General features: G+C 35.7%; 1 protein-coding gene and 1 long non-coding RNA gene across 2 annotated transcripts; one reads left to right on the top strand and one right to left on the bottom strand.

Annotated features, from left to right (window-relative positions):
- Positions 1–1,561: 1,561 nt before the first annotated feature.
- Positions 1,562–13,104, bottom strand: LOC115929675. Its single transcript, XM_030999461.1, has 3 exons — positions 12,817–13,104; positions 9,995–10,104; positions 1,562–3,892 (listed from the first exon to the last, which is right to left on the bottom strand). The coding sequence occupies exons 1-3, from the start codon at positions 13,035–13,037 to the stop codon at positions 3,861–3,863; spliced, it is 363 nt and encodes a 120-aa protein (XP_030855321.1). The 5' UTR covers positions 13,038–13,104; the 3' UTR covers positions 1,562–3,860.
- Positions 13,105–21,062: 7,958 nt separating this feature from the next.
- Positions 21,063–24,302, top strand: LOC105444031. Its single transcript, XR_972937.2, has 4 exons — positions 21,063–21,132; positions 22,989–23,082; positions 23,512–23,651; positions 24,203–24,302. It is a non-coding gene; the product is annotated as an uncharacterized LOC105444031 (long non-coding RNA).
- The last annotated feature ends 453 nt before the right edge of the window (positions 24,303–24,755 follow it).

Here is a 24,755-nt window from a genome sequence, read left to right on the forward strand (position 1 = left end):
TCGCTAAGTTCTTGATATACATTGAAGACAAAAAAGAAACACAAAATTGTATTTTTTCGATCTAATTGAAAAGCATTGTGTTTTTTTTTTTACGAGTAATAGAACGGGACTTTTTTCAAAAGAGTATTACTGTAGATAGAAAAGTTATCCCGCGCTTCTGCTTTGTTTGCGCGCGCAAAATATACCTTCTGCCGAAAGTAGCATACTCCTAAATATCTCATTTGCTATAATACTTCATTCTTGTGTCTCCTTTTATAATGTGTTGTGTTTCCACAATTCAATTTTAAAAGAAAAATCTATGGCGTTGTGTGATTCCTGCTTGTGATATGGTTCCCATAGGGATATAGATATTATGTAATATTTCTTATTATTAATGTACATCTTGAAATTGTTATTAAAAATTAATGTCAGTCAATGTACTATAAATGAAAAGTCGTCCAGGCTGTTTTTTAAATTAAATAATGCAGATTGAAGAGGAAACGAGGGAGAGAGAGAGAGAGAGAGAGAGAGAGAGAGAGAGAGAAGGGGCTGGGGGGGGGGGGGGGGGAGGTTAATTCTTGTTAAAGGGAAATCCAACCCAAATAGATGACTACTCTGAAGCAAACTGATGGAAGTTTCAATTAAATCTGACTAAATAGAAGAAATGTATAATTTGTTGAAAGTTGAAATCTACTCATTCCAAGGGTTCGATTGCCCTTTTAAGTGCTTATAACCTTGGGCAGGTTGTTTTGCAACGAAGAGCTGTACGATTAATGTGTCTCTACGCTGGGTCGATAAAACAACATTATTATTATGATTACTACAATTTCCGAGAAAGAAATGTCAAACAAGGCTCAAGGCAAATAAATTAATTGAATGAATTGATGCTCATCTCATGGAACAATTGAAATAAGTTGATACAAGAAATGCTAAAAGTAAAAAACTTGATAGGTTGGGAACAAATAAAAGGGAGAGCACTAATGAAATGAATAAACATTGACCAAAATAGCATGCGTTTGTGGTTGAGAAATTTGAACGAAACATTGACCAAAAGGTTAATAGAGTGACATACTTTTTGATGACAATCACATTGTAAGGTAGCCTAAAGTGCAAGGACACATTAACCAATTACCTACTCTTTTAAAATACTGTAGGAACCACCCCATAACTCACATCATTGAAACTTTCATGTGATGATTATCATCAGAGTAATACCAGTGATGCATGATTCCTTTGATTTTCATTCATGAGAAATATTTGTTGAAGTTGTAAGAAGGCATTTTCAAGGTGATGTGACATATTTGAAGATACTTTGTTTAGTTACATGTAAGTGTGTGTTGGAGGAAAATATGGCATATTCTGTTTTCACACCATTGATTCAAAATGTTAGAAAGGGTGACAACACTTGTTAAATACACCTTCTAACACTGACAATTCCAACAGTTATTCAGCGCTATTCAAATCTGCACACTACTTTGCAATCAGCATACCACAATTGACAAATCTGTGAACATTTCCAGAAAAACAATTCACTTTCAACACACATAAAAGACATGCACAATAAAACACTTGGACACATCAATCAAGTTTCATTTTCTAAACAATATATTTCATTTCAAGGTTTATTTTTCAATAGTTGAATCTGGTTATAGATGGATCAAAGAATGATAATTTGATACAATTTTCAAGAAAAACATATCATACACACAAATATCACACCTTTCTAAATGTACAATATAAAACAAAGGTTATAAAAAGATATAAATTTATTTTACATATAAGTAGTATGACGCATTACCAAAACAATGTTGTTTCTACAAACTGTTACAGTTTTTAAAGCATATCTTCAAAAATGATTGTGTAAAACTGGAGGAGCATGATCTCTGCCAATCAATGTTTTCACCTTAATACGGTCACAAAGACTTTCAAGAAATAAAATCAAGGGCAATTTTAATACCCTATTGTATAAACCATAGAAATAATGTTTGGATTACGTAATACATCATTGTAATCTTTGCACATTCGATAGATGATGGATAGAAAGGATACTAATATTACCTTGGGTTGATTTTCTTAAGTCTTTGTGATTGTTTTTGTTGTAGAAAAATAATGATCATAAAATAATTCCTAAAAACAAAACCTGGAACATACCTATCTTAAACATATAGTGAAATTGTGAATGGTTGGTTCTTCACCAAGAAAGTAAGGAGTTTAATCAGAAGTCACTTGATAACAAATCAGCAACTCTTCAGGGTATATTATTTAAGATGTAAAATCAAATTTTGATTACTAAAAAATAAAACCAAACCGTACTATCCCACTGGAGAAAAAAAGAAAGCAGCCATCAATCAAAATTGAATGATTATAATGATTCTCTTGACAATTATTATGATAGCTGTATCATAATAAATCATAATGAATATTAAAATCTGACAAGTTTTGATGTAAATAATCTCTGGTAGTTACCAATTTGGAGCAGCGGACTATGGACACTTTTTCTGATTGAGGTTTCAGAAGTGCAAGACTATATTACATATAACAGGACAGCCATAACACTTTACCATATGAATACATCTAAGAAGCCATGGATGGCGGCTGTTAATATACACAAGCTGATAAAAACAACTTTCTCTCTAAAATATAAAAATATTTACCTTCTAAATAGTTTACAGCTCTTAGAAAGACACCGACCTTATATTATACATCAAACAAAAAGGCCTCTGTAGTCAATAAAAAGTTAAGTTAAGTTGGCACACAGATGCAATATATAATAAATAGTGAACAACACACATGAAATTAACAAAACTCCACTCTGATATACCCACTCCTTCCATGAAAAAAAAGAGAGTACAAGACATATAAAATAAAGATATCGCTCCCATCTTGTACCAGATGAAGCATTGGAATGTACGGTGCACACATTGAAAAAGTTATACCGGTAGGTAAATAGAAAACTGGCATACAGATTTCTTTCATGACAAACAAAGGATGTACAGGTTTCAGTGGAAGATACATGTATGATGTCTACATTCTAATTTCATAGATTGAAATTATTGCTCTGAAATCAATCTGCATTAAAAGTTTAATTGCTAATTTTTTTTCTGTCTTAAGGCACACTTTTACTTGTCATGGCAACTTTAAAAACGCTCCAAGTACATTTTATTCTACAAAGAATACAAGTTTGCCGTTGCTGAAAGCCTCATGGTAGAAATTCACAGACCATTGAATGGTGAAATATAAAACAGTGGAAATCAACTTTGTGACATGAATGGAAGATTTTTAAACAGAGCAAGATTTTTTGGCAGTGCAAAGGAATAGTATTAAGAAATCTCTGTATCAATCTTCAGTTTCATTCTATTGTTATTTTTCTATATTTAAGGCTTTTGAATTTGATCAGAATATGTTTATTGATGAAAAATATCCAGACTAAGGGATTAATCTACATTAGCCTCTCCAAAACCATGTCAAGTATTACTGAGTGAAACTGTTCACTCATAATCAGTATTGGCCAAGAAAAGAGAAATTCCCAGATGGCACCTTTCCTCTCTTCTACATCAAATTTATATTCCTACATATACTATAACATAGATTTTTAAATTCCAATTTCATATAATTTAACTTCCTCATTTAAGTTCACCGGTACAGTTTCACACATTTCCCTTAAAGGTATAGCAGCAAGGATATCTCAAAAAAGCAAAGACTTTTGTGACGTGGTACATTTTTCTCTTACCAACTGATATTGTGTGATTTTTCAAGGAAATACTATTGAATCAAGACCTAAAATAGTTCCTCTGAGGGTTTAAAGCTTACTTCAAGTTATATACCTTGCACACAGAAGCAGATGTATATTTGTGCTCTCTTATGAAGAATCCAGCCCATGGTCAATGACGTATCACTTGTGCTTGAATAGAACCTGAAAGGATGAGAGAAGAAGAAGAAAAACAAAAGGGAAAAATTGACTTGATTATTCATGAAAACTGTGGCTGTTCCAGAGAGATTTTACGATGTATCTGTAAGTAAATGTGGAGAGAAAGAGAGGGAGGAGGGGACAGAAGAAGGGACAGAAAGAGAGAGGATGGAAGAGAGAGAGAGAGAGAGCAGACAAATCTTGATTGAAAGAGCATGAGAAAAATGAAAGACTGCATAATAAAGAAATACACGAGTGGAGGGAAAAAGAGACAGAGAAACAGAGGTGAAGGACGAAAGAGATAGAGACATGAGAGAGAAAGAACATGAAGGAAAGAATGAGAAGAAGACGGATTCCAAAAATAGCATCACGTTCAGTGAGATGCATATGCCACATTCTCAGACATACTGAGAAAACACAATGTAATTGCGTATTGGCAGACCCCAATAATTACCATCTAACCATCATCAATAGTACATTCACCCCAATTAGATGTCAAGTCTATGTCCCCCCTGCTGCTTTGACTGGTAGACCCTCAGACAACGGGAGATATAGCAAGAGATGGATGGATGGATAGATGAGGCAGAGGTGAAGGGTGATGGAAAATAAATGAAAGAAAACAGAGTGGATGATGTGGTTACTGTGTTTAACTCCAGGAATTTGATGAAACGAGACAGCTTTACAACAAAGGCAAGAAGATGACATGGCTGGGAGACAAGACAAGTTAATTGCTGTTAGTTCCTCTCATCACTTTAGGAATATTCGCTTTTTTTCAATTCTAATTTTATCCAGCAGCCAAAGTATATACTTTTCAAACATGATTTTATTCATGTCAATCATGAAACAAAGAAACACGGATGAATCTACAATAAATTCAAATCTAGGTTATTCCCCTCAATATCATTTATTTTAAAAAAAACACCCAAACCCCAGAACATTACTATAATTCATAATAAAAACAAAAAAGGAAATTCCCAATATTAACACGATGCAAAATATAAAATGCCACAGAACTGTCCATTTTTTTCTTGATAATGGAAACAATTCAACCTAGACTAAACAAAAAGACAAAACAAAAACAACGTTAGTACAATCCCACATTAAACATTTAATGACGACATTGTTTTCTTCTCAGTCTAACATATCAATATTTCCCATTTCTCTTCAAATCTCTGAAATACCGGAAGGTAAATAAATAAATCTTTCTCCTTTTCCTTAACAGCTCATCTCAGGTGTAACCCAATATTCTGTTAGTTACACCATAGCATCCTGAATGTCAAGAGATCATTTCCCTACTCTGTCCTGTTTTGATATGAATACCTGTTTTCTTATTGTCAATATTCCAGTTTTTACGATGGAACAGAGGAAGTGTATTGATATGGACACTCCTTCTCATGATTCAAAACAGACCCAAAACAATGCTAAAAACATGTCTTGATGACCCATAAAATCAAGTGGATGGGAAGTATGATGGCATAAATCAGTTTTAATATTATCAAGTATTAATGGGGCTGAGAGCCAGAAGGCTCTTGAATTTATATCGTCTGTTTGGACTTTGGAGCCAGAAGGGTGTTAACTCATGCCCTCCTGGCTCTAAAGAGACAATATAAAATGATATTGATAGTGAATGCCCTCGGAAGGTGATAACTATAATATAAAAAGCACATTTGCTATCAGGGACAGGAAACTTTCTTCTGCTTGGTACATCTTCTTTCTAAAATCATCACAAAGAATAAAATCTACATGAAAAATAGCGATTTGCACCTTTGTTCACGACTCAAATTGTTCAATAGTCTGCAAGACATTCCTCATGAAATGGTTCATACTGGCCTAGAAGTCATTGCCTCCCAACATCATACTACCGGTCATAAAGAAGGTTGGCAAACTATTTTATCGCTTGTTACACATGTATGAATGTCACACAGATTAGGGTATTGACTGCTAAGAGAAGGTTCCCTATTAACTGGTAAATACGGCTAATTATTGGATGTGAAAAAGATTAAGAAAAACAATGAGTTAAATGGTTTTATATAAAACAGCTGGAGCAATGAAACAAGTAATGAAACAAGAAATACAAATATGGATAAATTTCCTTCTGAGACTGGTCTGCACTATGAACTGACATGATTAACATCATTAAAGCAACTTGACAAGGCAGAACACCTGCCCCTACAATCATCAAACATCAAATGTAACCAATGGGACTACAGCCCACTTCCTCTGGTCAGATTTATGGTAGAAGTCAAAGTTAAAAGGAAAACAAAATCAGGAGCAATGACCAAGGATCGAGTCCCCTTTTTTTCCTTCTTTCATTTTATTTTAGAAATAAACTTGTGTGGTTTTGTTGACACAGTTCTAACACATGTATTACCGACAGATTAACAGAAACACAAATAAAAGGTGACATGTGCGTCTTTAAAGGGAACAACAGCCCGGTTAAATTACCAGGTTTATTTTACTAAAAATGTTCTTGGTACAATAAGGATATGATGAGTGATGAAAGTGCGGTCAGGAAGTTATGATCAGCAATGAAAGTCAAAACCACATCAGATCATACTTATATCAAAAAGATAGTGTAGAATAGACAAACCAGGCAATTATGACTTTAATTTGATTGGTTCATATAGGCAATATATTGTTTACGGAACTTGATACATGAAAATAAAAAGTATGACACATAATTGTACTCTCCTCATTCAAAGCTAGGAATTAAGCGTATGATGGAGTGCAGTGTAAAACACAGCTCATTCATGAAACTATCCTGTAAAAAAATTGCATGGCTCTAAACAATATATCTGCACTGTGAAACACAGAGTTCTTGGATTTGAATATTTAGGTCTGGACCACGAAGCTGTTATTTATTTGGAAACTACATTATTATAACATTAGTGTTTATGTAAGGGAACAAGATTACTACCTTGTTTTTATTATGACATAAGAAGGCACAATAGAAATTTGTTATTTTATTTTTTACTCTCAGTGCATGTACTTCTATTTGCATCAACAAAATATGATGAGAAGAAGAAGAATTTTAAAGTGGTTTCATTGTAGTGTAAAATCAAAAAGAAATCTTCCAGACCAGAGAGAAATCCCTCCAATTCGTTCACATTGAGAAAAGAAATAAATAAAGAGGGCAATAAAAATGGGAGGCAAGAGATGCAAGAGCACCTCCCCTGGGTGAATATATCTGACTAGTAATGCAGTTTTCATTCCCCTCGAGACCCCCCAATACATACATGTCCTCAATCAAGGACGAGGTCCCTAAGCCACACTCAAGTAGGGGTCTTAACTCTTGAGACGGGTACAAATATTGCCTCAAGTCCTTCCAGTTTATGTTCGTTTTAACTCACCAACCTTGTATTGTCCCAGGGATTTACTCTCTAAACTTCAGTCTTATTTGCCAAAGACAATTCAAACCCTCTTTGATATTATCCTGATCCAATTTTTCAATTTTCAGAATTTCCCCCCCTCGCTTCCTCTATTTTTATCTGAATGACTCGAGGATAATGTGTATTGGTTTAAAGGGTGAATTCCTACCTCAAACATCTTTGTATTTGGGAACTGGAAGAAAGGAAACTATTTCGCAATCGTTGTTAAACTTCCCCTCCTTGTTAACAATAGGCATAAACAAAGAAGGATGTGGTTCCATTTACTTTTATTTGAGAGAACATCAAAGTACATATAGACTTAGCATTTGAAAGAAGGTGAAAATAACAGATTCAATAAGTGTCACTAAAAATTCAATTCATGAAGGAATCACTTCTTCAAACAATGAATCTTTGGAGATGTTTGATGTTTCATTTTTCAACCATACTGCAATTTAAAACATGGATGCCTGGCACTCAAGATGAGCAAATATTGAAGGCAGAATGTGAAGGGCAATTCACAAAAGAATATTCCCTACAAAGAAGGAGATCACCAAACAAAACAACAAAAAAAGATCAAGAAGAATAGCAGAGAGAGATAAGTGAAAGAGAAATAAAAAGGGAGATAAAGAGAGAGAGAGAGAGAGAGAGAGAGAGACAGGGAGATGAAGTGGTGAATAATATCAGATAGTGTTGCAGTGAACAAAGGCACGTGATGAGGAGAATCAAAAGGATAGGGGCACTTCTGTATCTATCAAAGCCTGGAGAAACCACAAAGCACTCGCTCATGGAAAAGAAGAAGACACACAAAATGCCTTTAAGGGTGGCCCAGGCAAGCTGCTGGAGCTGGAAAAACAATTGGCGGGTGTTTGGACGAGGATCAGCCATGATTTGCACTGGGGATAGGAACTGGGCCAGCGCATCTGTCCTCGGTGTTACACGCACCTACTTTGTGGGTCACTGGTGTTCATTGACGATCGATGGGGGCCTTGGGGTAAGAGGAGGAGACCCTGGGCTCCCTCTGGGACACACCGACCAGGACCAAGTCAGGAGGACTAGACTGGAAGCTTCCAAGAACAGAATGGGGGTCAGGTCGATACATAGACACCCGGGGCCAGTTTCTCGAAACTGTCATAAGTCTAACTTTGTGGACATCCCGTAGAAACGCATGTTAATTATATAACACAGTTTCAATGGGATGTTTAAAAAGTTAGACTTACGACGGTTTTGAGAAACGAACCCCTGAGGAGCAAGGGCTTCTGGGAAATCTATGGCTCTAGATGGCCTTTGTAACAAGGGTCTGACTACCATGAAGGAGGGAATTGGAAATGTGGTAGGTACGCCAAGAGCAAGATTTAATACCACGCGAGGATGAAGTTGATCTGTGGAATGCATAGATACCACTTATTTATCACCACTCATAATTCAGGAAAGACAGCTTTCCTTTTTCATTAGGGATACATTTTCCTTACACAAGTTAAAGAAAATAATAGATCATAAGTGAAATGGGGATGGGTACCGATTACTGGTAGATATTGAATCTCAAGTTTACAAGGAGAGTCACACTGGTTCAAAAAGCAATATATTCAGTTTCAGTTTCATTTTCAATGTGCAATTTCTTTTCATGCATTTTGCCTCAATCATGCAGTCTAAACATAATCTGATTTATCTCAAGTGTGAAGGAATGTAACTTAATGGAAAAAATGTGACCAGCTGATTACAAATAAGCCTCCTTGTAGTTGTAAAATCCATTTCCTTCAATTACCAAATATATTTCACACAATTTAAGTAAATAAACAATGTTCTTACAAAAAAAATTATACAATTTAGGGAAAGAAATACTTGACATAACATCCAAACTTTGTTTCCAACCCATCGTGATTAGATAAATAGACCTACTTATGATGCAATTTACAGCATCTTCTTGGGTAATTTTTCAAAATTTTCCAATTAACCCCACATCTCCCTTGGTTGATGGACTTCTTTAAGGTTTAAATTGATGGATGTTCCTGGCTGTTTTTTTAACTGGAGATTGATCAAGTATTTCACATTGGGTAGGAGAGAGAATTTGTCACGTCCTCGATCAACACTGGGTGAAGATGATGTGAGATTGTCCAATTACGACATCTTTTTTGTTGGACCTTCGATGCATTCCCAAATTTGATAATTGGGCAGTGTGCATGGTAAGCCTTGAACTGTTTTGGAGGGCTGGCTGAGACGGCTTTTGAATCTGCCGTCACACAAAACCAGAGCCAGATGTATCTAGGCTTGCTGATGGTCGTAGGAATCTGTGAGTCTACTCTATTTCTCTTCAAGGTGGCATAAAAAGATATAGATTTGTCCCTGGTCCTTTTCTCTCTAGAAATCTTATTAATAAAATGGGAAGGCCTGACTGGCTGCCATACAGAATATCACGTAATGCGCTGTAGAAGCAGCTGAAAATGTACAAGGTAAAGTCAATGTCTTTATGAAACTTCAAGATTTAACTACGAACCCCCCCCCCCCCCCCCCCCCAAAAAAAAAAAAAAAAAAAAAAAAAAAAAATCTGGGATGATGAGTTGGGTAGTTCCAAATCCATTACACCAAGGATAAGGTGAAGGTAATAATAATAATAATAGTTTGTTCTTATAAAGCGCTTTTCGGGACCGCAGGCCCTCTCAAAGCGCTTAACAGATATATATTATCCCGGTCATCGGATTCTGGATTACATTCTCCACTCCCAAGGTATGTCCAGATAACCTACCTGATCCATTATGATGTTTGTTTGTAACTCCTCCAGTCGTGTTGCTATACTTGAGACTGGTGTAGAAGCTGTTCCCACTGCGACTAGGGCCCTCTTCTACCTGGGTTGTCCTGAAATTCAACAAAGAAAGCAAAGAAATGTGATACACCACTAGTTTTTGTTCTAATTGTTAGCTAACATTTATATAAAGGCTTTAATCTCAAAGACCATGAGATTATCAATCACTTTATTTTATTTTATTTTATTTTCAATGAATGAGAAAAGATGCATTACGAATCTGAAATTGAACAGAGAGGGAGAGAGAGAGAGGGAGAGGGAGAGAGAGAGAGAGAGAAGGAGGGGGAGAGGGAGGGGGAGAGGGAGAGGGAGAGAGAGAGAGATAGAGAGAGAGAGAGAGAAAGAGAAACAGCAACTTTTGCATCTGACACGCCCTCAAATTGACTTCTTGTACTACTGAATAAAAAAACAAAAAAATATCAGATGAGGAATGCTGGCAATAACCTCTGGTCTTTAGCAGATTTTGTTTAATCTCTCTTGAAAGGGCATGACAACCTGATGAAATCTCCAATTAGCACCTGGTAAAGGGAGAAACCTCAACATTTGATATGAACAATACTTGAAAGGAGGTTGCTCTGTGGTGTGAGGATACTGCCAGGCAGAATCGGAAATTCAATGCATCTTGAAAAGCAATTACGCATAAACAAATTCAGTCAGGTCATTTTTCTCTACGAGGTAGTGAGTGATAGCATGTTGAAATTAGTTGTTTCCTTGTGTAACAAATGTATTTTGCAGAATGGAGTATTGTTCAAGTCAGTCTGCACCTTTTGCTTTGTTTTTCTTTTGACTGAACAGTAGTATATATGCCCCTATTCACTTCTGAATTCCGCTTTTCAGTTGTTGCTCCATTGAATATGGAATTCTGGAAAATAGGTGCTCCCATGCACAAGCCAAGAGCTTGAAAGAGGAAAAGTATTCTCACAATATCAAAATAAACCCAGAATTGACCTTATTTACTCTCGATTTTTCAGCAGAAGCTTTTCAAGTTTAACTTACAAATCAATTAATCTGTACATTTCTCAAAATCTGAACAAGGAGGAGGAGAGGAAGAAGAAGAAGAAAGAAAAAACAAGAGAGAGGAATAAATTCACATCCTCAGACACATAGACAGGAAGGAAAAGAGAAAATGAAAGAATTACACTCCAGGACAATTTTTATCATTTTATTTTTCATAGACTTTTACATTCATCATGTCTTTAAATGTATCATAACTGGAAATCATCACTTTAAAAAAAAAATTGGTTGGAAATACAAAGATGTAGACTGAAATTGGCAATACCAAATTGTAGAAATGTGTGTTCTTTTTTGGAATGTCAACATTCTCTGGAAAATAAGGAATGCATCAACATGAGGTGCTCTACAAAGTCCTCCTGCTTGAAAACTACTCTAAATATAGCTCCAGCTTTAAAAATAAATCAAGCGGCTGTATTACATGAAGCAAATGTTTGAAAAGATGTGAATTTGATTGATGATGCAGTAAGAGCTGATAGGTTTGTTAGCTGGCTCGGCTGTTATATTCCAAAGAAATGGGATATTAACACAACTATGTCAAGAGAGTGAACTCGACTCTTAGCAAGACATTGAACAAATGGCAAGGTCACTGAGAGCATACTGTATGCTCCATGACTGCCTGCCTGGCAGAAACTCAATTTCAAGGGCAATTAACAAATGGTATGTGGTCTGTAATATAAGCACTTCTTATTCAGTTAAGCTATTCTAAGCCCTCGTTCAATCTCTCCTTATTTTCCCCGATTCATTTTAAACCTCTCAAGTAGTTCTCATTAATCAATGTTAAATAAACGTAAGAGTTTGATTCTCGGTCAATCGTAATCACATATGATCCTTGGTCAATCTGTATTCAAAGTTCTTCTATTTTATAGTCATTTTTCATTACCGGTACATTTTACAGTGATATTTTTTTTCTTTTTTTTTCCAGTTTTCTCAGGAAGGGTCGATAATACACTTAATTTTCAAGAATCATTAAGCAATCCTTCACCTTGATATCTTTGTGATGTTTTGTGATCCCAATAAGGAAGAGGTACACGCTGCCTGTGCGTACATGGTAATGATGTGGTTTTTTTCCATTTGATTACTCTTCCATTACTAACATTTCACAGACCAAAAAATATGAAATAATAAAAATGAAATAATACTAGGACAATGGTATTTTCCAGGAAGAATAGCCCACATGAATAATGAAAAACAATCTGATTGAAAAGACAGTGCCCCATTCTATTTCAACCATTTTCAATTTTGATACACATTCAAAGAACTTATTCTCCTTATCAAGGAAAATACAAATGCTCTTTTTGCAAAATATGTATGTTCATATTTATAAGAATACTAGATATGATATGTTTAGCACAATTTGCTTATTTCAGCTTTGTTTTCATTGTTGTGGTGTAATCTAATAATTGCAAGACAACCCTCCACCCCCAAAAAAGAAACAACAAACATTTCTATGTCTTTATTCAAAGCTTATACATCCAAGAATGTAAAAATAAAAGATTATTACACCTCCTTCAACACTGTACACAAAAACAAAGCATTTTCAGGGTTAAGAAAAGTTCATATTAGTTTAAAAACATTTTGTCTGGTGTCAATTGATGAGATCATAATGTTTAACATTACAATCTTCAGCATTTTTAATGAAAACTGACCAACAGACAATGTTATAAATTCTCACAATTGAGGCGTGGCAGAGAGACTGGAATTAATGCATGATGGATGTTTTGTTTATATTTACAATTACAAGTTGCACATACCTAGCGAGACGCTTTGCACTGATTGGTTTACGGGCGTTGGCAGACTGTGGGGGAGGGCGTGGCTGGTGGCTCGGAGAGGATGAATTATTGTTATTGGCCGATGCAGATGCGTTTCGATGGATTGCATCACGAAGAGCCGAGGCATTGGTATGTGCTTGGGCAACCTGGGAAAAAAGATAAACAAGTTCCACAAACATTTTATCTCTTTGCAACATCAACATCGATAGAAGTCAGATGTGATAATTAAAAAATTAATTTGAAATACAATTTTCATAATTGCAAAATTTCATCAAATTACATTTGAAAATGATCAGACTATTTTGATCATTCTTTGACTATGTATAAGGCATTTTAAACAGACCCACACCTAAGTATTCAATGGGTTAAACAAAAATGATATGAAGCAACAGACAAACTGAATTTATAGGGCTGCTCAATACATATTTTAGTTTCATGAGCATCTCTGGGTTCAAGGTCAGGTTACACTGTTTCTAATATTCTCACTATTCAAGTTTCTATTTATAAAAAAAATATCACTGGCTTTTAAGCTTTCAGCACTACCAAAATTATTTAACAAAAAAAAGGTTAAATATAATTAATCAAGTGTTGCCAAATTTAGAATAATTTCATTTCATACAATTTAGGTAAATCTCTAGGTTATCAATTCCGCAGATAATTGCCAATGCTTTTCAACAACATCAAGGATTTATAGTATCGACGTCATAGTCATACTATTGGATGAATAGAATTGGAATTTCAATTAATGATTTGTGAGCTACCTGTATATTATACAACTTGATCGTGGTAGGATAAGCAGATATTAAATTTGCAGATAAGTGAATTCAAAAAATGGTTATGATATTACGATAACACAATCCTAGTGCAAAATATACCTTTGTTGGTCTGAGCATGTAATACATTTTATTCAAGTTGGTCTAGATGGAATAATCAATATCAAGCAAACAAAATAATTTAATTACTCTGTATATCATAAACCATCTGTATTTCAATAACCTATAGAAAACAAATATTTGAATTACCTAAAAGCATTACCATTAAACTTTTAGATACATGTGGATAGAGTGGATTTTGTGAAAATGTGTGATTGACTAGAATAAATGTGCTAGGTTTGGCTTATCCATTCCATTAATAGACCAATGCATCATTTTATTTGGTGATGTATAAGGTTTCCCTGACAATACAACAGGCCAACATTTATTTACATAGAGAGCTTTGATGACCACAAGTAATTTAGGAAAGATGCACCCGGACATTAGAACAAGAATGAAAAGCAGATGTTCAAACGGATGATAGTAGCTGTATCTCTTTAGATCTCTTTCGATCTCCAGACAAAATATAGACTATGATTTGAGGTAAAGCCTCTCGTTAACACATTTACTAGTGTAAATGGTTACCATGGATAAATGACTGCGTTTGTAAACAAAGGCTGGACTGCACCATCTGGCTGTGCGAGAGGAACAAATTCTACCACTTTCGCCTTAACTCTTAGCAATGGCATTTAACTTGGTGGGTGCAGAGGTTGACTTTTCCCCCCTTCACCTTGCATTGTTTGTTAGAAATTGTTATAAGTTGATTGAAAACTGGGATCTCTGCCAAAGTGACACTCATTCGTACATGTTCACGGATCATCGTGTGGTGAGAGGAAGAACAACCGTTAACACATACACTTTCATGAAGTGTTAAAGCTCTTCTGGCTTTCAAAAAAATATACTGAGGGAGCGGGGTGGTGTGAAGAAATTGGTTCCTTGTACTGGGGTGGAAAGTAGCAAGCCAAGACACGTGAAAGCAATTACAAACAGATGGTTTGCCATCTTCCCTCCATGCCTTCTGACATCTTCAACCAGGGAGCACAACTAGGTCTATTCACATCATTACCCTCCCTCTATCACAACAATGGATGTTACTAACTCACTCAAAATTTGATCATTCTCCATCAGCCATTCAGTCTGCTACAGTTTGATCTCATGGCCAGATATTAGGAAGGAAATCCAAGAAAAGAAATGCTATTCTAGTGAATGCACAGAAGCAAGAAGCTAGCTCTCATTCTAAATAGACCATCGGAAACAAATCTGCTTCCAGGGCAACTACTTAGTAAATGATAACAAATGCATAATTAATAATGCACCATCATTCTAGAGTATTATTCAGGGGCTCTGAGTTATTACCTACAACTTCCAATGATGCTTATAGCCTATGAAAAATTATCCTGCAGCAGACCAAATTAGATAGTTGGTTATGATATAACCTGTTAAGAGTAAGATGATGATATACATGTATCAAACGGGCTTGAGATATACTTATACTTTTCAATCCATTCTAAAGGATGTTGCTGCATTATATTTCAAAAAGTTGAGGCATTGAAGAGGGTGTTGGAGAAATCGAGCAAGCATATTGTCAAAAGGCACCTTGGAGCTCCATGCATGTAAAGCATGGTTCAACATGTCCCCATTGGCATTGATCATGATGACTTTAGCAGCACTCGAAAGGTTTGAGATTTGACAAACAATTTACAGAGAGTTTATCTTTCTCTTTTGTTGTTCGTGTGGCTGGATCAGTGATGAAGGTTGGAGATTTGGTTGTAAACAACAAACACGTGGAATCACAGCCTACGACAATGAACCCTACTTACCCTGGCATGTTCCAAGGATGGCCCCCCTGACTGACATACAGGGTTGTTCCCACTCCTGACACCCTGGAACCTCCCTGGGATGTCTAACTACTCTCTCTCTCTTAAATGGTTAAAGGTAAAGACCAGTTTTGGAAATGCCCCCCTCTCAAAAAACGAAATGGACGCTCTCATTACCAATCATGTGAAGAATATGTTTCGACTAATACGTGATCATACAAATTTTGCCGAGAAACCGCCTACTAATTGATATATTTGTATTATTATATCTATTTGGACCTGATAGATATAACGCACGTGTCGCGTAGTCCCATATACATCTTTCTGTGTACAGTGCTTGTAACTTTACCAAGACTGGGCCAAATTTCTTATCATTTTGATGATTCCAGAACCTTGCAGTATACACCAATACTTATATGCTAGATGATCAACCTTTTCTGATCGATTCCACAACATTTCTTTCACAATGCAATCACATGACCATAACTGGTTTTTATCTTTAACATGCAATGCTGTAAGGTTGAGACCAATGTGTTGAACATTGAGAATGTAACTTGGAGTGTCCATGAGAACAAGCCCTTAAATCCAGGAGGATTTCTTTATCAAAACCTTCATGCCCAAGATGCCTCCCTGGTTGAGTCCTAAATCCCAAGTTTACATTTTGTTCTTACAAGACATTCCCATCCCCAATCCACCTTCATAGATACATGTAGCTGGATCTAGGCCTATATATCCTTAAGAAAAAGTTCAGGTTTTGTTAAGGACCACAACTGTTTTGTCAAAATTTATGTCATTTTGGGCACTGAAATTAAACTATTGGGTGAAAGCTCCTGAAAACAAACAATACCAAGCACACCCCCCCCCCAAAAAAAAAAAATCACCCCACATTATATTTACGTGATTGAAATTTTGTGTAAACTGCAATTGATCAGAGCAAAACACTACATGTACATGGCTGCTTCTAGGTTATGATACTCTCATTTAAATTTATCATATTTTTTTTACTATAAAATATTATTTACTCAAGATAATCACCTGTTATCTCAATACAATATTTGCAAATTTTTACTTACATGTAAATGAAAAATAATGAAAATACTTTTGTCAAGGAGTTTGCTGAATTTTAGAGATTAAGTATCAATGCTGCAGATGCACTATCTGTCTCTGAGTGTGTGTCCATGTATTCTGGGAACTTCCGTGCCTGGGCAGGGTATTCTTTGAAACTATTAAACTTCAAACCATCTCATGCAGCTAAATGGTCACAAAAAAAGTAGTTTCAATTTAAACTTAAATGGTTACCGACTCTCATGGGGAGGAGAAAAAAAAACTGTTTTTCTGATGATTTAGGAGGGGAAAGTCAATCAGACCACCGAGGAGATTGGATTGGTCCTACGTGCCAATGGGAAGGTGTTGGAAGAAAAGATGAAACATTTCTCTGGTGATGCCGACAAAGAAAAATGATTTACAGCCTTCCATCATTATCTTCTAAGGGGAATTCCCTTATGGTTTGGGGCTCTAGAACCCCTTTCAGATGGAGCTGATAGACAATTTTGCTCCTTGTCTAAAGATACAAAATGTTATACTTTAAAATAGATTAGAATCAAACACTGAAATCATTGCAAGGTGCTGAGATAGTTCAACATTTCACCAACATCAAAGTAACAAAAAATCTCAGCTCTCACTCATTTCAAAACACAGTGCTTTCAAAAGAACAAATAGAAGGTAATAATAATAATAATAATACAGCATTTATTATGCGCCATCGATCTAGTAAACTATTCTGAGGCACAGAGGGATATAATTAGAATGAGATACATAGAGAAATGAGAAGGGGGAAGAAAAAAGAAGGAAAAAAGAAAGAAAAAAGGTAGTTCAACAACTTACTATAGATTTCAACTTGGTCTATGGAAACAAACAAAAAAGTTGTGGGGACACACTCAACAAGTTCAGGATAACTTAACACATAAAAAAAGTTATCTTTTTTAAATTTACAAGTCACCCCATTACGTAAGTAATGAACGTCAATTTTGTGTAATTACACATGAGAAGAATCTACTGTAAGATGCTAAAATGTATGATAAATCTACATCTCTTTGAGGACGAGCAATTCAAAAGGCAAATAGCTAGCTTGAGAACACTTTGCAAGTTTATCGTTTAAAGGAAGAACCTCAGCCTCAGGATTGCACTGGTCATCCTGGATAAAGACTCTTTGAAATACTACAAATACAGTAGAAGCAGTATCATATGGGTCTGAGATTAGTGACCAAAGCTCATCCGTATGTCTCCATCTATTCTGAATCTTCCCTATTGCTATGAGACGTGGAACGAGAACAGACGATGGTGATGAGGGAGATGGAGCTGCGTGGAGGTTGAGGAAGGAGCACCCAGGCATTGAACCAAGGTGAGATGGGAACTCCGTTGAGGCGTCTCCATGGTAACGCATCGCCCCGATTGATAGATCCAATCAGTGAAGGATTCAAACTGTTCAAAAGACTGCTAATCATAACGAAACTAGCAGCAGGGCAGGGATGGCAATTGCAGTTATCTCAGATGTTATTGGCACGACCGTTTTGTATCTTGTCACGTTCCCTGTTTCTTTTCTTCTTAAGTTACAGTGAGCATAATGGACTTTCTTAGAAATATGTTGTAAGTATGTTATTTGTCTCTGTCTTATTGACTTCAGAGAGACAAGTTCCTTGCCCTTCTTTAATTCACCTACTCTGTAAAATGAGTTCACATGCCCAACATTAATGCATCAAAATTGTCATCACATGAAATTAGTACTGATATGCACAATGTTAATGAGGTGCTCATCTAATAAGTATCAATACAGTATACTTGTACTAAAAATGTTTACAAGATACCCTACACATCAGTTGACAAGATGCCCCCAAAATGACTATTTCTTTTGTTGAGATAAGCTTTGTTGAATTTTCAAAGACCATAGTTTGTTTACCTTGACATAAAATACTTCCTCCAGCATTTCTAGTGTTTCAAAATGAACATGTAGTGTAGGATTACTACAGATTTCCGGTTGCAACCCTTGATATTTTACTCTGATCCGGGCGAAGGAGAAATAGGAGAGAGTACTGGAACGGCTAATGGTGTTTGCCTCTGGCTAAGGAAATCCACATCAGAGTGGACCCGCCTGCAACACATCAAGCTATTTCAAACAAAACCACTCGGAAGTCTTTATCAATATTACAGTCATAATTTATAAAATTTGCACTTTTTCCTTTTTTTTTCCTCAAAAAGAAAAGGTCAATACGTTTTTGGAGCAAATTGGGTCAAATCAAAGTATTCTTTGTTGGTTTGTCATATTTGCAGCATATGAGTGAGATAGATTTGGTATTATAGAAATCTGCAAAAGAGCTTTTCAGCAATGCTGTACATGTAATGATTTTCGATAATGTGGAGCTGTTTTGCATTTTATCTTGACAAAAAATGACAACTAAATTTTTCAAGTGGAGAAGAAGAAGAAGATCCAACAGAGATGAACAATTGTATAAAACAATCATCATGGAAGGAGAGACTTTGCAGCGTTAACATCATTTTAAAAAACAACGTTAAAAAAAATACAACCTTAAAAACTTAAACATGAAGTTGAAATACTTGCAAACAGATCGACACGTTGGAGAAGTAGGTCAGCATAAGGTTCAATGAAGCAGCTGTAACATGTGGGTGCCATTCATATTAAGTTAATATTTCATATGCAGAACCTAGAGGTGTGCAGGGGGAACGATACCCTTGGTCTCGGACAACTGGATCCCAAGACTCTCTTCTGAATGACAAAAATGTATTCAGTAAAGTCTGGAGGAGATAGACTAACCCCCTAAAAGAAGAGATACAGAGTATCATGAAGATTTACTGATCCTCTCCAATATTAAGCCCCCTTCTCAATAGAAATGCATTTGGGGAGAATGCTGAGTTAAATAGAGAATATTGAATATTATATGCTGAAGACAGACCTGAATGGCTGCATCAACTTGTTTTTCTTTAGGGGAAGGGGAAGAGGGGGAGGGAGAGGGAGAAGGGGGGGGGCACTATTCACCAAAGAAATGATAAGCAAAGGTGAGGCAGATAGAGAAAGGGCAAGGACTATAATCCTGACAGCAGAAATTATACAGCAGATCCAGAGAGATAAATGCTATATCATTAGAATGGTCATGCAGAGCTCTGTCAAAAGTGTAAACAAAAGTGAATTCATGGTCACTAAACTGTACAGGGCTTTTGAACCTTCAAGAAAAATATGATATTAGAAATGAAGATATGAAAGAGGGAGGGAGGGAGTGAGGGGAGAGGGAATACTGTAGATGGATAGTTCTAAGAACATGCAGTAACTTTTCAGCAATTAATATATTCTATGAAATAACAGTTTTAAAAGGGATTAAAAAGACTCAACAATAATATTCTTTCTATCTGTAGTTCAAAATAATCATATGACTTTTTTAATCTTTGAAAGCAAGGTTATTTCAATGATTTTGTCTGTAGCATAAAATTGTTCAGTGCACATTGATTCGTGCTGAATGTCACGTGTAAGAGTTTGTATGCATTAGTTAATCTCAAACAGAACAACAATACTTACACAGTAACAATGACAATTGTCATAAAGACTTTTAAGAAATCAACCTGAAGCATCTTAAAAAAATCCTTGTTTGTGTGCTACCTGCTGAAATGTTTGAACATGACATTGACATCTTATAATCCGAAACTTATTTCTTTAAGCAATACAACGGGTATTGTAATTGTACTTGATTTGATTACTGGCGAATCTGTGCAATCCTGCTATTGAATCTAAAGCCCTTTTCTCCCATCTTGGCTGGCTGGCTGGCTGGGTCTAGAAGTAGAACTGGGCCAGATGGCCAGAGTACAAAGGTGATGTGGATGTTGTGGTAACATCACACTACCCTCATTCACAGAAATCTCAGTTGGGGCTTCATCAAGCACAAACTTTTGGTTTCAGTGTGCATGGTGTTACCATGGTGACCACACCAACCATAGCAACAAATTGAATTGCATCAGACATGATCCTCTCTCATCTCGGTCAACTTTGTAGTGAATACAGCAAAGTGAGGTATCATTTCTATTCCAGTTTGGTATCTGGAAAGCAGTACTGTTGTAATATTTCATACACTACCGCTCAAAGGTTTTGGCACATCGGTTCGGTAACGGTTTGGTGCGCAATGTCCTTCGGTTAGCCTCCGAGGTTAATCTCCACGATTTTGTTGTTCACAGCAAAGTCTCGGTTAGCAAACGGTGAGCAAACGGTGAGCAAACGGTGAGCATACGGTGAGCAACCGGTTAGCAAGAGAGAGCGCACGCGCGGATTTCTCTGAACGGTGAGAAATCGCGGTTAGCTAAAAGCGCGCACGTGGTGAGCTAAGATCAAAGACGTTTAAATATAATTACTAGACGGAAAGCAGCACGCGCGGAAACCATTACACGAATGGGATTAGGCTCCGCCTCTTTTGGATCATTTGAAGACAAAATAAGCACCCGAGGCGGCTTTTTGATTGGATATGAGCCTCATGAATATGTATTTTATCGATAGTATCGTTTAAGAAACCGGATTATATATTTGACCTCATTGCGTCACTTTAATTATGCAGATTTATGCACGACGCTACTACACTCGCACAAACTGAGAAGATTTAGTTCATTGAGAATGGGTGAGTAATTGATTGAAATATGAGTAGATTAAGTGAATTTAGTCATCAATTTTGAAAAAGCTGCAATAGTCTTTGTGATCTACGGTAATTTCGTTACATTGTGAGACCGTTCTCAACAGATTTTTGGGGAAAAGACTAGGAAATTATTGCTCTTGAAATTGAACTTTGATTTTCATCGTCATGAAGTAGTTTGACTGCGGTTTGCCGTCATTTCACCCTAGTACTCCAGTTAGGGGCCCGGCCGTTCCGCCAGGCCCACCCCGGGGAATTTCGGTGCTCATCTGCATCAAGATCAAACTTTCTAATCAAGTTTTATTTGAGATTTGATCGTCATCATGAATCTAATTCACCAATCATCGATTTAATTTAAATATAGATTTAACGTTACGCCTTACAATAATCTCTGAAGCATGATTTTTTTTTGATAATCCAAGTGGATTAATTCTTGTTAAAATCTTTAGTAGGCCTAGATGTTGACTCTGATGGCTTTACTTATCAGTGCCATCCGTTCGCTCAGTTGCATCCGTGTCAACTTTATATAGACCAAAATTATCTGTGACCATTGATAATCAAACAACTCCAAATCCTATTTCATTTAGATGTAAACCTGGAACTTATTAATAAAAAGTATTCAAAAAACATCAACACTAGGATTTGTTTAGACTATTTAATAATTAGATTTTGTGTGGGTCCAGCATGCTTGTCAAGTTATCATTAGAGTCTAGACCTTGACCTTACTAGAGTCTACTAGATCTAGATCTAGACCCCTATCAGTAGCGTACGCAGGATTTTTTCAAGGGGGAGGGGGGGGGGGGTTAACATTTTGAAATCGGACCAAAAATTTCGCAACGACTCAGCCAGCCACTGAATAAGCATGGGGGGGGGGGGGGGGGGGTTAGGTCATCCATTTGGATTTTTTTTTGTATTAAAAAAAACAACAAATAAAAAAACAACAACACTAAAAAAAAAAGGGGGGGGGGGGTTCCAGAAAAACATACACATAAAAAAAATGAAGGTAGGGGGGTTTACCCCCCCCCCTGCGTACGCTTCTGACTCCTGTTATTACTTTTAATATATTATTAGAGATTTTTTTCTTTGAATTGTGCAGTTCATGTTGATAAATCTATTTGTGTAAGAGAAGACCCCTTGTCCACAATTATGTTTACTTATGAAGTCCACTTCTTCTTGTCTTAATAAACCAATTCTACTTAAGACTACTTTATATTTATAGGCCATATGAAGCACTTTTTGAGGCACAAGTTAAATCTTCCATTTGATTTTACTTTGTACTGTGGTCCATTAAATTGGAATGTTGATTTCCACACTATATTAAAATTAAGGCCAACCATGACATGACCAGAGCTGCCAACTAGTACGGATTTCCCGTAATTGGTACGGAAATTAACGACCATTACGGAATGTTTTTTAAAATTACGGATTTAAAAAAAAAAAGTTTTTTTTTTTTTTTTTTTTTTTTTTTTTTTTTTTTTTTTTTTTTTTTTTTTTTTTAATATATATTTTTTTTCCCCCCATTTTTCCTGGAAGACTGTGTTGTGATGATATGAAACTCATTATTTAACAACTTTGTGTGAGTAAAATCACCAAAAATTTCAGATAATCATGTGTCTGTGCAATGTTGGCGTGCCGTTTTTATTAGAGTCATAGCGCCGCATAGAAAATTACTGATTTATACCCAAAATTACTGATTTTAAGCCTTGTGATTACTGATTTTCTGTTCTGGAGGTTGGCAGCTCTGCATGACAAATAGCTTTTATGCTAAATCTATTTTTATTTTGTTAAGGAGAAAGGGACGCCTTGATTGTCGTATTGATTTTGTTTTCTTTTTGTTCCAACAGATGGAAACTGATGAAGAGCTGGAAGGAGCTAACTGATGAGTAGACATTACAACATTTCTTATATTTTCAAGATGAAGCTGAAAGTCCCATGCAGGTAAAATTCTCAGGATATTTAGCACACAAATATTAAACGACCACCTATTAATTCACTAAAAAGGAAATGGAACTAAGTGTATGTTTCAAGTGTGTATAGTGGAGGGAATATTTTATTCTAGTTCTTCCCTTTCTTTGTTTAAAAAGGGGTTTGTCCTTATTTACAGGAGGTCCTGTGTGTAGAAGAACGATGTCTAATGCACATTCAAAGCACTACATAATCATGATAATGATCATACATGTAGGGTATACACAGGACCACTCATTACTTTTTTTTTGTAAGTGGTCCTTTCACTTCTTGAGCAATGAAGATGAAGAAGAACACAACATAAGATCAACGAAAGTCTGTTTATACAATGAATTATGGTTGATATGTATCTATTATTATCACTTTTTAATTGAAGTACCTACATTGCTTTCTCTTATGTAGGATGATGCTTCTCTACAGTGGATGATGAAAGCATGCTGATTACAAACCCAGGAGAGGAATAAAGAACAGATATTGACAGAATCATATCTAGAGATGTGGGCCTACTGCACTTCATACAAGCAAGTGTGCTAATATACCATGTAGGTACCCCCAATAAACTATTGTAGAACACATTTATCATGCAGAAAGTTATAGATCTGACAATTATATTTTTCATTGTCCATTGACTTGTAAAAGAATACTTGACTGAATATCACAATTGTGATTTAGATTAAAACTAAAATGTCAATATACATGAAATATAAGTCTACATAACGTATGTTTCAATAGCATTATTTCCTGTACATTCTCTGTTCCCAAGTTGTTTGGTCATTTTATGTAAACCGAGTACTATTCATTTATGACCACAAGTTTACATTACAAGTACATTGTACATGTACCAGTATTACTTATTTCATACTTGTCTGATCCAAGCTCCATCAGGCCTATTGTCTTAATGGGATCATCAGAAATAATCTAACATGTGGTCAGTAACTAGTTTTATAGGAAAAAAAGTTTAGGTTTTCCCACTAGAACCCCAAGTGAATATTAGTCCTTCCTCTTTTTGTCAGAGCAGGTATCAGGGTGTATGTTATTAGTTGTTGTTTATTTTCTTATACACTGTATCTTATTTCATTTTTCCATTCAACAGACTTGGGTTATCATCACAGCCCTTTCTTCTGAAAACTAGCCTACAACTTCATCGATGAATGCAGAAGACATCTACATGGGACTACGTCTTAAAGATGCCCCCTCATATAATGAAAGAGGACAGTAGAAATGGGTTTAAACTTGAATATTTACATACTATTTATTTATTATTTGTATTATATGTTTGTAGAATACCACATTTAAAAAAAGCTAATGAATTTATCATCTCGTCAACTTTCAAATAATTAAAGATAACTAATCATCAATGAATAAACGTTAATGACATTTTAACAATGTCAACTACCATCTTATAGGATGAAACTGAGTGCTGGGCAGAAAGAAATTTCCTTGAAATTTGAGTGATAAAGATCTATCAGTCTATATCAAAGATTGAATCAATCAATGATATTTTAATTATAATTATACATGTTGAAATTCATTTACCTCAGTCTATGGACTTCTGTATTTGAAGTTTTGTAGATTATTACATTATTGCTGCTTCAAGTATTGTATGTAAGAAGGTTTGAAAGACAACCCTCTAAATGCACTAAATA

This window comes from Strongylocentrotus purpuratus, unplaced genomic scaffold, assembly GCF_000002235.5.
Source record: "Strongylocentrotus purpuratus isolate Spur 01 unplaced genomic scaffold, Spur_5.0 spur5_scaffold_5, whole genome shotgun sequence".
Taxonomy (NCBI): domain Eukaryota; kingdom Metazoa; phylum Echinodermata; class Echinoidea; order Camarodonta; family Strongylocentrotidae; genus Strongylocentrotus; species Strongylocentrotus purpuratus.